Source organism: Carcharodon carcharias, chromosome 2 (genome assembly GCF_017639515.1).
Source record: "Carcharodon carcharias isolate sCarCar2 chromosome 2, sCarCar2.pri, whole genome shotgun sequence".
Taxonomy (NCBI): domain Eukaryota; kingdom Metazoa; phylum Chordata; class Chondrichthyes; order Lamniformes; family Lamnidae; genus Carcharodon; species Carcharodon carcharias.
Window position 1 is genome coordinate 13,768,765 of NC_054468.1, and position 17,887 is coordinate 13,786,651.

The 17,887-nt window shown below is 41.3% G+C and overlaps 1 protein-coding gene and 1 long non-coding RNA gene across 2 annotated transcripts in view; one reads left to right on the top strand and one right to left on the bottom strand.

Moving 5' to 3' along the window:
• LOC121291698 overlaps window positions 1-17,887 on the bottom strand; it is a 123,501-nt gene that overhangs the window by 96,712 nt on the left and 8,902 nt on the right. The gene's annotated exons all lie outside the window — the stretch shown is intronic.
• Window positions 1-17,887, top strand: part of skila (SKI-like proto-oncogene a) — a 79,007-nt gene that overhangs the window by 47,468 nt on the left and 13,652 nt on the right. The window contains exons 2-5 of the mRNA XM_041213173.1: window positions 143-235; window positions 949-1,049; window positions 6,608-6,849; window positions 11,825-12,090. Of these exons, the coding sequence (XP_041069107.1) occupies window positions 143-235; window positions 949-1,049; window positions 6,608-6,849; window positions 11,825-12,090 (702 nt within the window). The remainder of the gene's footprint in view (window positions 1-142; window positions 236-948; window positions 1,050-6,607; window positions 6,850-11,824; window positions 12,091-17,887) is intronic.

Sequence of the window (17,887 nt, forward strand, 5' to 3'; positions counted from 1 at the left end):
TTTACTTTTCAGTAGCTTTTTAAATGTTCAAATAATTTTTTCCCTTGTATTACTTGCATTAAAATGCAGATGTTGCAAGTTTTTGATGTTTAAAGAATGTATCAAATTTAAATTCAAATTGAATTATTTTTCTCTTTTGTAGCAGTACGGCTCTGAGGAGCTTCAGCTGAAGAAAACACGGGTAGAGCGCACAGATCCCCAGGATGAGTTGCCCGAGAAAAGCCTTGACCGAAAGGTAGTCTAAAAATGCATTACGCATTACGTTTTCCTTTTGGTGGTGGAGCTGGGAGGGAAAGGAAAGGCAGATTTCAACAGTTTGGAAATGATCCTACATCACCAATTTTCTTTTGCTTTATTTTGAAATTTTGGAAATAAATATGCTGGAGGAAGAAAATCAATCACTGTGACCCTGTGGTTTCCATACTAGTGCTCTCCGAGTGTTGTGTGCCTGACTGTGGAATCATCTTTACACTCAGCAAAAATTTGTCAATGCTTTATAATCTAACAGAAACCTGTACTTCTATAATTGATGAAGTTTGTTTTGTATGTACTGAGAGGGATCCTTAAAATACAGCAGCCTTTATGTGATCTCTGGAATATCTTACATGCATAATTATTGTTTTTCACTGACTTGAATTGTATTCCATTGAATAGCAAAAGTATTCACTACTGCCTGATGAATTTCCACAGCCGTTATCAAAGCATAATTATTGTAGCTGCTAAGCTGTTCAATTATCATGTTATTATCTCAGTAAAATACTGCTGTAACATTTGGTTCTAGCTTAAGTTACTGATAGATAGGTGTTACTTTTGGTGCGATGAAAGGTGTTTTTAGTTTAGTGTCACAAAAGGACCGTTACCCTTGTAAAGGAATTGGTGGTTTAAAATGGCAATGGTTTTATTCTGAATTTGTAGATTTTCGTTTTACCTCCCTTTCTTTTATTGCAGGCTGACTCCCAGCATACTCTGACATTCCGGCACTGGTACCCAGTCATCAAACAAGAAATGGATCATCTGACTCAGCAACATGCTTCAGTTATCCATCCAAGGTATAGATCATATGGAATAGATTTATTTAGTGTGAGGATGATGACTTGAACACCTTAAAGATACTTTGTTGACTAATTTTCCTTGTCTGGAAATAGATGATGCCAAATTGTCTGCTGACAATTATACTTTAGATGGGATCACTGTTATAACAATTCAATCTATTGTAATTTTACAATAAGCAATTTATATTTATTGTTAACTTACAACAGCCTTGATTAATTTCCCATGAATACATTAAGTAAACCTGTATCTGTATCAAGGTCGTACTAGATATTACATAGGATATACAGCACAAAAACAGGCCATTCAGCTCAGTCACCCCATGTCATCGTTTATGGTCCACTCAAGTGTTCTCCCATCCTTCCTCACCTAAATGTATCATTCATAACCTTCTCCCTTCTCCCTCTCATGCCTGTCTCATTTCCCCTTAAATAGATCTATACTATATGCTTTAATCATTCTGTGTAGTGCCAAGTTTCATATCCGCTTTTTATAAATAAAGTTATTTAAAGTTGCTCCTATTGCTTGTGTTGTCACAAGTCAATTGGTTTGAAATCAAGACTGGAAGGATTTTGGATCCCTTTATTCTTCCAAAGTGGCTAAAATTAGAACCATATTTTAAGATATGGAAAGAAAGCATGAAACTGTTTCTCATCACGTTCTCCAAGAGCCTGTCTTGGAACACTGTGGCTATTAATTGAAATAAACTGACTTTGACACCTTATCCAAAAGGACTATATGCACACTTAATAGTGACTAAACTTCTGCTTTCGTCTTTTCTATCATGGGCTACATTTTGATTTTAGTTTGGAAGGTGCAAACTTGAGGGATAAGAGGAGAATAAAGATACAAGTCAAGGAGAAGTAAATAAGTCATTAAAAGTGAGATGCTAATGTAGTGCATATTTGTGCTACGTTTGACTTTAAATGCCACTAGTGAAGTTGCAGAGCATTATACCAGTACTAAAATAAAGGAGCAGAAAAGCGAATCAAGCAGGATTGCACAAGTCTATACTGAGCATAGTCAGACCAAAATCATTGCCTACAGCCTTTAACACAAATTGTGCTTCCTTATTAGTGTCTCAGTTTTCCCCATATCAACTTTTGAGGTGAATTTTCACTTTTACTGCTCATTGCCTTTTTTCGCCACTTGTCTCATGTTGAATCAGAACATACATGCATCCTTAGCATTCTGTTCAACCTTGAACTGAGCTTGAAATCCCCGCATGCTTTCCATTGCTTAGACTGCTTGGTTTTAACTCTACAGCTAGGCCTCACATTGCCAATAATTCAGCCCCTCCACTGCTGAAACCTTTAGACTTGTTACCTCCAGACTTGTCTATGCTAGCTCCTTATTACTGCCTTGTGATTTGCCCTCCATAAACTTCAGCTTGTTCAAAATTCTTTTACTCATATCCTGTCCCACATTATTCCATTCACACATCAACCCCATCCTGGTTGATTTACACAGCCCAACCATTCACAGTGTATTGCATTCAAAATCTTAGTCCTCATTTATAAATTCCATGGTGATGTCACTCCACCCTATGTCCACAGCCTTCTGAGTCTTCTGTTATCTCCTTAATTCCTTGTTTCTTTGACTTTTGTCTCTGATGCATCCTTTCCTCAACAGTCAGTGACAGGGTGTTTAGCTGCACAGTCCAACAGTTTGGAACTAAATTTCTCTCTTTCTCCACCTTTAGAATACCTTTTTAAAACTCATCTCTTCAACAAAGCTTTCAGGCAACCTTGAGAATCCTACCCATCTAGATTCCCATCTATATATGAACATTTGTGAACACCCTTTGGAGATTTTATGATAATGATGTTTTATGATATACAAATGCAAGTTAAACAGATTTGGGTTTAAAAGTGTGAATTAGGAGACACAGATTTAAGGTTTTGGGTAAGAGATGAAGGGGGAATGTGAGGAAGAAATTTGCTATGCAGCAAATAGTGATAAATTTGCTGCTTACAAGGGTGGTGGTGGTGATCAATGATTGCAAAAGAAAATTGGATGGACACTTGGATGGTAAATAAACTTGCGGAACTATGGATAGAGCAGGTGAATGGCACTGCCTGGATTGCTCTACAGAGAGCTGGCATAGGCCTGATGAGCCGCCTCCTGTGTCTTAATTTATGATCATGTCAGAGTCATTGAAAATTGAGTATGTGAATGCAGTTGCATAAAAGGTTCACAGTCTTTGTGCATATTTGCTGCCCAGACTAATGATACAAAATGTATGTGAGCCTCTATGTCTTGTTTTGTTAGCCATGTAGAGTCCAGTGCAATCAAACAGTGCACTTCTAAATTAGTCAAGCTTTCATGTTGTTTTGAAAGCTCCACACCCTACCTTCATTCCTTCCTGAAGATGTTTTGTGCAGGCAAATACAAACACATTTTAACATGGTCAAAAATCTTTCATTCAATCTAGGATTCTATAAATGAAATTCAATTATAATCGATGGAATTGAGTAAAAATTTGAATTAGCTTTTTAGCTCCATCTGAACTGTTCTGCTTTGCAGACAGAGCTGAAGGTGGAGTTAGTTGCACTTGGACACCACCCAGTGGCTACTATCTAAATGACATTGGTGAAGAGTACATGTAGGAAGACAAATTAGAGCATCATCATCCACAAAGTAATCAATTCTATTGGCAGTATTTACTTAAGTAAACTGCTCATTACATCACTTTCAGTATTTGCTATATTCATTCTAATGACCGTTAGTTGTAACAAGATCCAAAGATATTGGCCTGAACCTTTCGAGCAGCGGAAATGCTGAGCGCAGCGCTTCTGCCATGAAGATTCTCCCGACCCAATGCTGCTGTACATTTCTCCTGGATCTGCTGGTGTCAAAGAAATACGCAACAAAGCATTTCTTGAGGAACTCAGTTGGAACGGAGTAGAGTTGGGGGAAGACACACCATCTTTTTACGGCACTAGTTGCCATTTTCTGTCTGTTAAGCTTAAAGATCCACTCTTTTGAGTGTGGGTTAGCGAGTAGGTGGGTAGTCGGTGGATAGTAAGGTTCGGTTGGGGGGTAGTCAGGTCGGATGGGGGTTACTTGGGTTGGGGGAATAGTCTGGTCTGGGGGAATTGCCTGCCTGGAGTGGTGGGGATGGATAGTTTGCTCCAATTGGATCTGGCGGGGAGGGTGTGTGTTGGCAGGGGATATAGTTGGCTTGGCTGCTGATGGGTTGAGTTGTAGGGGATAGTTGAGTCCTGTCCGTTCAACCTGTTCAACCTTTCCTCCTGAGACAAGCTGTTCATTTCACAAATCAGCCTAATGAACTTCTCTGAACTGCTTCTGGAACAAGTATGACCCCCTTTAAGAAGACCAAAACTCTACACAGTTCTCTGCATGTGGTCTCGCCAATGCCCTGTACAGGTGTAGCAAGACTTCCCTATTTTTTTATTCCATCCTCCTTGCAATAAAGGCCACCATTGCCTTCCTAATTAATTGGTGTACCTGCATGCTGACTTTTTGTGTGATTCATGTGCAAGGACACTCAGATCCCTCTGTATTGCAGCTTTCTAGTCTCTATCCATTCTAATAATATTCTGCTTTTCCATTCTCTCTACCAAATGGGCAACCTCACATTTTCCCACAATATACTCCATTTGCCAAATTATTGTCACTCACTTAACCTACCTACATCCTTTTGCAGACTCATTGTGTCCGCCTCATAACTTGCTTTCCTACCTATCTTTGTATCATCAGCAAATTTTGCTACAGTAAAGCTGTCACTTCACCCAAGTCACTATTATAAGACCATAAATAGTTGAGGGCCCAGCATGAATCTTTGTAGCACTCTATTAGTCACAATTTGCCATTCTGAGAATGACCCTTTTTTCCCAACTCTCTGTTTCCTGTTTGTTAACCAATCCTCTATCCATGCTAATATTATCACCTCTTATACCATAAGCGCTTATCTTGTTCAGTAACCTTTGATGTGGCACCTTACAAATGCCTTTTCAAGATCCAAATACACTACATCTACTGGTTCCCCTTTATCTGCCTTGCTTGCTACATCCTCAGAGCTCTAATAAATTTGTTAAACACAATTTCCCTTTCACTAAACCATGTTGACACTTCTTGATAATATAATTTTGTTAATGTCCTGCTACTACCTCTTTAATGGATTCTAGCATTTTCTTGATGACCAACATTAGGCTAACTGGCCTATAGTTTCCTACTTTCTGTCTCCCTCCTTTCTTGAACAGAGGTGTTACATTTTCAGTTTTCCAATCAGTTGGGACCTTTCCAGCATCTATGAAATTTTGGAAGATTACAATCAATGCATCCATTATCTCTGCAGCCATTTCTTTTAAGATCCTAGGGTGTAGGCCATCGAATCCAGTGGATCTGTTGGCCTTAGGTTCCCTTAGTGTTCCCATTTCTATTTCTCAAGTGATTGTTTTAAGTTCCTCCCTTTTGCCTCTTGATTTTCTCATAATCTTGTGTAGATTTTTGTGTCTTCTACTGTAAAGATGTACACAAAATACTTGTTCAAAGCCTTTGCCATTTTCTTCTGTCCCATTATAAATTTCCCAGTCTCAACCTCTAAGGGACCAATGCTCACTTTAGCTACTCTTTTCCTTTTTATATACTTGAGGAAGCTTTTACTATCTGTTTTTATATTTCTTGCTAGCCTTTTCTCATACTCCAATTTTTTTTTTTAGTCATCCTTTTCTGGTTTCTAAAACTTTCCCAATCTTTGCAGCATTGTAAGCATTTTCTTTCAACTTGATGCCACCCTTAACTTTCTTAGTTAACCATGGATCATTCATCCTTCTGATAGAGTCTGTCTTCCTCAATGGAATATATCTTTGTTGAGAGCTATGAAATACCTCTTTAAATGTCTGCCACTGCTTCTCTACCATCTCACCTTGTAATCTATTACCCAGACCACTTTTGCCAACTCTGTCTTCATACACTTGTAATTGCCACATTTCTGATTGTCAAACTGAATGTGAAATTCTATCATGTTATGATTACTCTTGCCTAGAGGATTTTTTTACTATGAGGTCTTTAATTAATCCTGTCTCATTACACATCATCAAATTCAAAATAGCCTGTTCCCTTGTAGGTTCCTGAATATATTGTTCTAAGAAGCAGTCCTGAATACATTCTATGAATTCATACTCTTGGCCTGTATGTACCAACTTGATTTGCCCAATCAATCTGAAGGTGAAAGCCACCCATGATTATCACAGTTCTTTTCTTGCAAGCCCCATTATTTCTTGATGTATACTTTGTCCTACTGTGTAGCTGATATTAGGGGGCCTATAAACTGCTCCCACCAGTGAATTCTTTATTAACAGAGTTACCCCACCTCCTTTTCTTTTCCTCCTGTCCTTCCTAAATGTCAATATGTTGAATATTCAGATCCCAAACTGGATCACCTTGCACCCACATCTCTGTAATGACTATCATATCATACTCTTACAAGCCGCATAAAGGATTATTAGGACAGATACATAAATTTCACAATGTGATACAAGTATGGATGTGATTCTTTTTTTACTAAAACACTGTGTTTGAAATTCTGCAGCTGTCTTCTGTACATGTACGATAAGGTGATAGCTCCAAATGTCACATTGGCTCCATCTTTACAACGATGTAGAGATGCCGCTAAGTCGGTGAATAAGGAGTCTATGGTGAGCACATCAACAGCCTTGGAAGAGGAGGTGAAACATCAGAGAGATAATGTGAATAAGCAGTTAATTTCCTGTTTTGCATTGTCTCCGGAAGAGGAAGGGAATAACATTCCGAGCGCAGATTCGTTCAGTCCATGTGAGTTCAGCATGGTGATTACATGTTCCTTTCTGATTTGCAGGGAGAACTATTTTAACTTGTTTCTTGCGTGCCAAATGGATGTTATAATTTGCAGGACCTTTTGTAACATACGGGAGATGGTGACAATGTTACTTGACTTGTGATACAAAGGCCAAGGCTAATGCTCTGGGGACATGGATTCAAATTCCACCATGGCAGCTGGTGGAATTTAAATTCAACTTAGAAAATCTGGAATATAAAAAAAGCTAGTCTCAGTAATAGTGACCATGACAACTATCACCAACTGTCATAAAAACCCATCTGGTTCATTCATGTCCTTTAGGCAATGAAATCTGCCATCCTACCTGGGCTGGCCTATGTGTGACTCCAGACCCACAGCAATGTGGTTGACTCTTAACTGCCCACTCAGTCCAAGGGCAATTAGGGATGGGCAACAAATGCTGGCCTTGCCAGCGATGCCCACACCCATGAAATAATAAAGAAAAAGAAATATGGACATAAACTTGTTTTTCTCCTTTGACTATTTAAAAAGAATAAAAATGGATTTCAAAAGAGTTTTGGCATTCAGTACTTTCCACAATATAATCATAGACCAAATACAACACAGGAAGTTCTGCATAGAACATTATTTGCAAAAACTAGCGGGTATGTAATTAGAGGTAAACTTTTGGTAATTATTTGGCAGGCAAGAGATTAGGAATAAAGGTTTTATTCTCTGGTTCCCAGGGTGTGACAAGTGGTGTTCCCCAGAGATCTGTTCTGGGGCCTTAGCTTTATGCCATATATATTAACTTGAACGAAGAAACAAGAGAGCTGTACAAGCAAGCTTGTGACACTACGGCCGGGATTTTCTGGCCCTGTTGAGAATGGGATCTACCATGGGTGAAGCGGCGCTCCAGCTGGAAGTCCATTGACTTGCAGCGGGACTGGAAGATCCCGCCCTAGGTTGGTAGGCACAGAAGTTTTATAGACAAGAGGAGGAAGTTACAGAGTGGTTGCACAGAACTGTGTAAGGTGGAGTTCAATGCAGGGAAATGTGAAATCATCCAGTTGGATCTTGGAACGACAAACCAGGATATTTTCTTAATTGAGGGTGACTTGATTCTGGAGGGGGCAAAGGGATTTAGGTGTCCATGCATCTAAGTCACTGAAATCTAGTGCAAAGGTGTGAAAAGGCTAATAGAATGTTGGCCCCAGCTCAAGGTGGTTGGAATTTGAAAGTGAAGAAGTGATTCGTCACCTGTGTGGAAACTTGGTCAGAGCCCAACTGGAGTACTAGCATTCAGTTAATAAATTTAAAAACAAAAAACTGCAGATGCTGGAAATCCAAAACAAAAACAGAATTACCTGGAAAAACTCAGCAGGTCTGGCAGCATCGGCGGAGAAGAAAAGAGTTGACGTTTCGAGTCCTCATGACCCTTCGACAGAACTAGGTAAATCCCAGGAAGGGGTGAAATATAACCTGGTTTAAGGTGGTGGTGGGGGAGAGAGAGAAGTGGAGGGGGGTGGTGTGGTTGTAGGCAAAAGCAGTGATAGAAGCAGATCATCAAAAGATGTCACAGACAGCAGAACAAAAGAGCACATAGGTGTCGAAGTTGGTGATATTATCTAAACGAATGTGCTAATTAATATTGGATGGTAGGGCACTCAAGGTACAGCTCTAGCGGGGGTGGGGGGGCATAAAAGATTTAAAAATATTTAAAAATAATGGAAATAGGTGGGAAAAAGAAAAATCTATATAATTTATTGAAAAAAAAAACAAAAGGAAAGGGGAAGAAACAGAAAGGGGGTGGGGATGGAGGAGGGAGGTCAAGACCTAAAGTTGTTGATTTCAATATTCAGTCCGGAAGGCTGTAAAGTGCCTAGTCGGAAGATGAGGTGTTGTTCCTCCAGTTTGCGTTGGGCTTCACTGGAACAATGCAGCAAGCCAAGGACAGACATGTGGGCAAGAGAGCAGGGTGGAGTGTTGAAATGGCAAGCGACAGGGAGGTTTGGGACATTCTTACGGACAGACCGCAGGTGTTCTGCAAAGCGGTCGCCCAGTTTACGTTTGGTCTCTCCAATGTAGAGGAGACCGCATTGGGAGCAACGAATGCAGTAGACTAAGTTGGGGGAAATGCAAATGAAATGTTGCTCCACTTGAAAGGAGTGTTTGGGCACTTGGACGGTGAGGAGAGAGGAAGTGAAGGGACAGGTGTTACATCTTTTGCGTGGGCATGGGGTGGTGCCATAGGTGGGGGTTGAGGAGTAGGGGGTGATGGAGGAGTGGACCAGGGTGTCCCGGAGGGAACGATCCCTACGGAATGCCGACAGTGGGGGTGAAGGGAAGATGTGTTTGGTAGTGGCATCATGCTGGAGTTGGCGGAAATGGCGGAGGATGATCCTTTGAATGCGGAGGCTGGTGGGGTGATAAGTGAGGACAAGGGGGACCCTATCATGTTTCTGGGAGGGAGGAGAAGGCGTGAGGGCGGATGCGCGGGAGATGGGCCAGACACGGTTGAGGGCCCTGTCAACGACCGTGGGTGGAAAACCTCGGTTAAGGAAGAAGGAGGACATGTCAGAGGAACTGTTTTTGAAGTTAGCATAATCGGAACAGATGCGACGGAGGTGAAGGAACTGAGAGAATGGGATGGAGTCCTTACAGGAAGCGGGGTGTGAGGAGCTGTAGTCGAGGTAGCTGTGGGAGTCGGTAGGTTTGTAATGGATATTGGTGGACAGTCTATCACCAGAGATTGAGACAGCAAGGTCAAGAAAGGGAAGGGAAGTGTCAGAGATGGACCATGTGAAAATGATGGAGGGGTGGAGATTGGAAGCAAAATTAATAAATTTTTCCAAGTCCCGACTGGCATTCAGTGTTGGGCTCTGAATCTTGGGAAAGATTTCCTTTTATTCATTCATGGGATGTGAGCATTAATGACAAGGTCAGCATTTATTATGCATCCCTAATTGCCCTTGAGAAGTTGGTGGTGAATTGCTGTCTTGAACAGCCGCAGTCCATGTGGGATAGGTATACCCACATTGCTGATATGGAGGGTGTTCCAGAATTTTGACCCAGTGACACTGAAGGAACGGCGATACAGATCCAAGTCAGAATGATGTGTGACTTGGAGTAGAACTTGCAGGCAGAGGTGTTCTTTTGCATCTGCTGCTCTTGTTTTTTTAGGTGGTAAAGGTCCCAGGTTTGGAAGATGCTGATGGAAGAGCCTTGGCAAGTTGCTGCAGAGCATCTTGTAAATGTTTCACACTGCTGCTACTGTGCGTTGTTGGTGGAAGGAGTGAATGCTTAAGGTGTTGGTTGGAGTGTTGATCAAGTTGGCTGCTTTATCCTGAATGGTGTCGAGCTTCTTGTGTTGTTGGCACTGCATTCATCCTGGCAAGTGTAGAATATACCATCACATTCCTGAATTATACCATGTAGATGGTGGAGAGTCAGGCGGTGAGTTACTTGCAGCAGAATTCCTGGCCTATAACCTGCCCTTGTAGTCACAAAATATACAAGACTAATCCTGTGAAGTTTCTGATCAGTGGTAACCCCAGGATGTTGTTGGCCAGTATTCAGCATTTGTAATACCTCTGAACATCAAGGGACGATGGTTATATTCACTCTTGTTGGAGATGGTCATTGCCAGGCACTTAAGTTGCAAGTAACATTTGCGCCACATCAGTCAAGCTTGAATGATGCCCAAGCCTTTTTGCATGCAGGCATGAACTGCTTCATTGCAGGTTTGTCTTATGAGGAAAGATTGGGTCGACCAGGCCTGTATTCACTGGAGTTTAGAAGGATGAAATTTTATTGAAATTTTAAAATTCTGATAGGGCTGGACAGACTGGATGCAGAGATGATGTTTCTTCTGGCTGGGGGAATCTAGAACAAGGTGTTTCAGTCTCAGGATACTGGGTAGGCCATTTGGGACTGAGATGAGGAGAAACTCTTCACTCAGAGGGTGGTGAACCTGTGGAATTCTCCACAGACGGCTGTGGAGGTCAATATTTAAGAAGGAAATAGATTTCTAGACTCTAAAGGCGTTAAGGTATATGGGGAGAGTACAGGAATATGACATTAAGATAAGAGTCTCAACCATGATCATATAGAATAGTGGAGCAGGCCAGAAGGGCCGAATGACCTACTCCTCTTTTCTCTGTTTCTATCTGAGGAGATACGAATGGCATTGAACACTGCACGCAAATATCAGCGAACATACCCCAATGCTGGTCTTATGATGGGTAAAAGTCATTGAAGCAGCTGAGGATGGTTGGGTTTTGGACACTACCCGAGGAACTCATGCAGCACAATCCTTGGGCAATGTTGGTCCTGAAAAAGCAGCTCACCTGAATGATACCAGGGCTTAAAGGATTAAATTGATTACAGGTTGCATAACCTTGGTTTGTATTCCTTTGAGTTTAGAAGGTTGAGAAGTGACCTAATTAAAGTATTTAAAATGATTAAGGGATTCAGTAAGGTAGATAAAGAAAAATTGTTTCCTCTAGTAGCGGAATGATCTAGAACAAGAGAGCATAATCTTAAAATTAGAGCTGAGCCATTTAGGAGTGAAATTAGGAAGCACCTTTTTCACATAAAGGAAAGAGGCATTCGGAAACTCACTCCCAAGTCAGATTCGGGGTAGGGGTCAAACTTGACCTAATTGAATGGTCGAACAGGCTGAAGGGTCTACTTCTGTTTCTGCTGTGAGGCATAAATTATTATTTGCATCTTTTTATTATGTTAAATCTGTACCAAATTTTCAGTTTATTCTAATGGTGACTTAATTTATGATCACTGTCCTTGAAAACTGCTTACTCAAGATCTTGGGTATGCAACTTGGGGTTTTAATTTATATTTTAATATGTTACTGTAAGTAATGAATTCTGTGATCCTCCTAAGTTGTCCTTTAAATATAGTTCCTTGATAAGTATGTGGTTAGGACCAGCTAGATGAAAAAATTAAATTTTGATTTCTTTATCTCCTTCTTAGGTTATCGAGCCTCAGAGTCTTCTGCTGAACATGTAGAAGAATACATAAAATTGGAACTTGCCAGTGACAGAAATAAACAGCGGATCGCCATGGAATTGAACAGCAATACAACTAATACTGACAGAGAGACTGGAAATTCAACTCTATGCATTGGGATGAGTACAGAAGAGGAGAATGAAAAAATAGTGGAACAAATCATGAAAACGTACTGTAAACAACAAGAGAAGCTGAATACCACAATTCAGCAGAAGAAGCATCTACAAATGGTAAAGAAGCGATACAGGCTATATATTTTTTTAAAAATGCTTTACACAAGTGGAGTGATGTATTGCTTACAAATGTTACTATACAAGAAAAAAGTCATGTACTTTTGGGTTTTAGCTGAACCTGAGCTATAACTTTCTGCCACGGGATTGTGTATTTTTCTGTTTACTGGTAGGGACATTCCAAAGTAACCTTTTCAAAAACACTTTGTTAGCTGTAGTGTGGTCATTGTTGTAAGAATGGGGAGGCATAGTGGTATTGTCACTGGACTAGTGATCCAGAGACCCTGGTCTCTGGGCACCCGGGTTCGAATCCCATCACGGCAGAAAGTGGAATTTGAATTTAATAAAAATCTGGAATTAAAAGTCTAATGATAACTATGAAACCATGAGTTGTAAAGGAAAAAACCCCACCTGGTTCACTAATGTCCTTTAGGGAAGGAAATCTGGTCTGGACTACATGTGACTCCAGACCCACAATAATGTGGTTGACTCTTGCGTCAACCTAGCAAACCACTTAGTTGTATCAAACTACTAAAGACAAGTCAATAAGGAATGAAACCGGACAGACCACCCAGCGTCAACGTAGGCACCAGAAATGACAACGACAAGCTCAGCCCTGTTGACCCTGCAAAGCCCTCCTTACGAACCTCTGGGGGCTTGTCTCTGGGAGAGCTGTCTCACGGACCAGTCAGGCAACAACTCTCAGAAGCATACCTTACAGTTAATGTCCCAGACGCCCCCATCACCATCCCTGGGTATGTCCTGTCCCACCGGCAGGAGAGACCCTGCAGCGGTGGTGGTGGGAGGGAATTGCCCTGGGAGCCCTCAAAATCAACTCTGGACCCCATGAAGTTTCATGGCATCAGGTCAAACACGGGCAAGGAAACTGCCTGATGATTACTATGAACACAACTTGGAGGAAGTACTGAGGGTGGCAAGGCACAGAATGTAATCCCTACTCTTCCATTACTACCAAGCCAGTGGCTCAATGAAGAATGCAGGCAGGCATGCCAGGAGCAGCACTAGGCAAACCTAAAAATGAGGTGTCAACCTTGTGAAGCTACAATACAGGACTACTTGCATGACAAACAGCATTAGCAATAATAGATAGATACAGCTATGCAATTCCACAACCAACGGATCAGATCTAAGCTCTGCCACACCCAGTTGTGAATGGTGGTGGACAATTAAACAACTCACTGGAGGAGGTGGCTCCACTAATACCCCTATCCTCAATGATGTGGGAGTCCAGCACATAAGTGCAAAAGTTAAACCAGAAGTGTTGAGTGGATGATCCATCTCGGCCTCCTCTGGAGGCCCTCAGCATCACAAATGCCAGTCTCCAGCCAATTCAGTTTACTCCATGTGAAATCAAGAAACGGCTGAAGGCACTGGATACTGCAAAGGTTATGGGCCCTGACAATATTCCGGCAATAGTACTGAAAAATTATGCTCCAGATCTTGCTGCATCTCTAGCCAAGCTATTCCAGTACAGCTCCAACACTGGCATCTACCTGGCAATATTGGAAGTTGCCCAGGTATGTCCTGTACACAAAAAGCAGAACAATTCCAACCCAGCCAATTACCACCCCATCAGTCTATTCTTGATTGTCAGTAAAGTGATTAAGGGGTCATCAATAGTGCTATCAAGCGGCTTTTGCTTATCAGTAACCTGCTCACTGATGCTTAATTTAATGATAATTTAAATGATATTGATTGAAGGGTAACTATTGGCTTGGACATTAGGGATAGTATGCCTTTGCCGCCGTTCTTTGAAATCATGCCATTTGATCATCTGAGAAGGCAGATGTGGCATTGGTTTAACATCTCATCTGGCAGTGCAGCACTCCCTCAGTACTGCACTGGATTGCCAGCCTTTTGTGCTCAAGTTTCTGGAGTGGAACTTGAACCTACAAATTTCTGACTCCCGTGAGATGCTGCCCGGCTGAACTCTGGTAGCCCCATGTACCACAAAACAGCAGTGAAAAAATTATATTACTAAACTGTTGGCATTAATCTGTATAGGCAATGCAAAATAACTTCTGTGTGATTGATTTTTTTGGTGGGTCATTTATTCCTTCTCACACAATTAGAAGTAATATTTAAAATCCATTTGAAGGAGCAACATTGTAGTCACAAGGATTCCTATTACAGAGTGATGACCGTTTCGTGCTCCCAACTATTTTAATTGATCCAGTTGGTCTCAGATGCAATATAGTAATTAGCAAATGATCAGATATAGCAATACTGAAAAATTAATGGAAACCATCAATCACCCCTGTATTATAGATTTAATTATTTTGCAAAATTTAACTACATGCACATTAATTTTTTTGGCTGGATTTTGGGGTCAGTGGCAAAGCATTGGTACTCGCTGCTGACCTCGAAGAAAGCTGCCCACAAAGATTAAGCAATCTCTGTGGCATGGTTTTCCAATTTCCAGATGGCAGTTTAAATCTGGTGCCAAATCTTGGCATGCAGCAGCAGTGATGTCAGCAAGCAGGTAATCAGCCAGTCACATTGAAGTATTCTTACACAGTAAACCAGGAAGTTAAATGCATTTAACAAGATCCTCCATTTATACATAGTAAAATAAATGAAAATGAATGGATTAGGATATCAGATAATATAAAGATAAGCATACTTTAAAAAAAGAAGTGTTTTTTTTTAAATTGAGAAGTTTGACGCTCCACAAGTATAAAATTTCTTGTCAGGGGCCAGTGAGGGTGTATAGCAGTAATTATCAAGTTTGTAGACCGTCAAAAACACAACTCCACTTCAGTCAACAAGAGTAATATTTTGCAAGCGTTTTTTTTACAGTGTAAGAGTGGAAATTATTTCCCATTGATTGCAGCCTGGGGCTGCCTCAACCTGAACCTTCTGGAGAAGTATACAATCATTGACAGCAACTTCTGAATTTTCATTGTTATTCAATGCATGTATAGACTCCAAAAGTTGCTGTTAGTTTCAGTGATGTAATGATGGCAAACACTGAGTTTTTCCATCTTTACCACTGTAAGATCCAGGCCATTATATTTATCTAACTTTTTTTTAAAAGGAACCAAGTCTGGATCTATCTGTGGTCCTGAGCATATCTTAAGAGACGGAGGGCACAGTGTGCTGAATAATGCTTTATTGCAGGGACTGAGAGAAAGAATTAGGATAATTGAGACCTAGAGAGAATGTAGTAGACAAAGGTTTATTTATAGACTTTTGGGCAAAGCTGTGAAAGAAAAGTTGGAAGTACTAGAAATATGTAACAGGTCCATTTGCATTTTTAAAAAGAGAAGGCATGGTAATATTTTGGTGATGATCTTTCATCAGTCTACATCTGAAAAGTAAACCTGACTTTTCTTTTTCCAGATATTGATTGACAGGAATGTGTGTTTCCAGCATTTATAGTTTTCCTTTAAACCATAACATTTTTTGCAAAGGTAGTGTAAATGTTACAATACTGAAATTAAAACGTTCATTCTATCCTAAAAGGAAGGGAAAGTTGGGGGTGGGGGTGGAGCGGGGGTGGGGTGGGGGTGGGGGGTGAATTCTTCTTTGTACTCTTTTGCCCATTAAATAACAAAAGCACAAAGATATTCTCATGCCAGCTTCAATGGTAGAACTTTTGCCTCTTGAGATAAGAACATGCATTCAAACCCCATTCCAGAGATTTGAATACATAATAGACTAACTCCCTTCTTTAGGAGGAGACAGTAATGTAGCAGTAATGTCACTGGACTAGTATTCCAGAGGTCTGGGCTAATGCTCTGGGGCCATGCAGCTGGTAAAATTTAAATTCAATTAATAACATCTGGAATTGAAAGCTAATCTCAGTAATTGTGACTATCATGAAACCATCATCGGTGGTCATAAAAGCCCACCTGGTTCACTATTGCCCTTTAAGGAAGGAAAGCTGCCACCCTTACCTGGTCTGGCCTACGTGTAACTCCAGATCCACAGCAATGTGGTTGACTGTTAACTGTTGTCTGAAATGGTCAGGCAAGCTACTCAGTTCAAGCCCAATTAGGGATGGGCAACAAATGCTGGCTTTGCTAGTGACACCCATGTAGAATAAAGAAGGTGAAAAAACACAGGTCAGTGCAACACTGAGCAAGTGCTGCACTGTTGGAGGAGCTGCCTTTCAGAAGAGTCGTTAAACCAGGTGGATGTAAATTCTACTAATGGAAGAAGAGCAGGACAATTCACCTAGTGGCCTAGCCAACATTTATCCCTGACCCAGCAATATTAAGATAGTTTACTTGGTAATTTATCTTGTTGCTGTTTGTGGGCAAATTGGCTGTAGCATTTGCTTACATTACATTGACAATATGCGAAAAGTATTTAATTTGCTAAAAGTGCTTTGGGACTTCCTATTTGTTTCTTTCTATGCCAAATGCCCAAGTTCAAAGACTGATTCCTCTGCATTACATTATTGAACAAAGCAGCAAATTCAAACACTAACAAACATTTTAAATAATTAGTTTATAATTTAGCTAGGCAGGTTGCCTTGATGTTTATCCCTCAAATTAAATGCTTTTATTTGTAATTTTTTTTGCACAAGAGCTCTTTCATTGTTAGGGCAGGTAATGGCATAGTGGTATTGTCACTAATCCAGAGACCCAGGGTAATGCTCTGGGGACCCGGGCTCGAATCCCACCATGGCAGATGGTGGAACTTGAATTCAATAAAATATCAGAAATTATAAGCCTATTGATGACCATGAAACCATGATTGTTGCATCATGGTTCATTAATGTCCTTTAAGGAAGGAAATCTGCCATCCTTACCTGATCTGGCCTACATGTGACTCCAGCAATGTGGTTGACTCTTAAATGCCCTCTGAAATGGCCTAGCAAACCACTCAGTTGTATCAAACCGCTAAAAGTAATTCAGTAAAGAATGAAACCCAACAGACGACCTGGCATTTACCTAGGCACCGGAAACAGCAATGGCAAACTTAAGCCTGTTGACCCTGCAAAGTCCTCCTTACTAACATCTGGCAGCTTGTGCCAAAACTGGGAGAGCTGTTTCACAGACTAGCCAAGCAATAACCTGACATAGCCACACTCTCAGAATCACACCTTAAAGATAATGTCCCAGACACCATCGTCACCATCTCTGGGTATGTCCTGTCCCACTGACAGGGGAGACCCAGCAGAGGTGGTGGCACAGTGTATACAATTGGGAGGGAGTTGCCCTGGAGTCCTCAACATCGACTCCGGACCCCATGAAGTCTTAGGGAATCAGGTTAAACATGGGCAAGGAAACCTCCTGCTGACTACCACGTACCATCCCCCTGAGCTGATGAATCACTAGTCCTCCATGTTAAGCACCACTTGGAGGAAGCCCTGAGGGTGGCAAGGGTGCAGAATGTACTCTGAGAGGGGGCTTCAATGTCCATCAGCAAGAGTGCCTTGGTAGTACCACTACAGACCGAGCTGGCTGAGTCCTAAATGAAATAGCTGCTCGACTGGGCCTGCAGCAGATGGTGAAGGAACCAACAAGGGAAAAACGTATTTGACCTCAGCTCACCAACCTGCTTGCCGTAGATGCACCTGTCCATGACCGTATCGGTAGGAGTGATCACCGCACAGCCCTTGCGGAGAGGAAGTCCCGTCTTCACATTGAGGATACCCTCCATCTTGTGTGGCACTACCGCCATGCTAAATGGGATAGATTTCAAACAGATCTAGCAACTCGACTCCATGAGGTGCTGTGGGCCATCAGCAGCAGCAGAATTGTACTCGAACACAATCTGTAACCTCATGGCCCAGCATATCCCCCACTCTACCATTATCATCAAG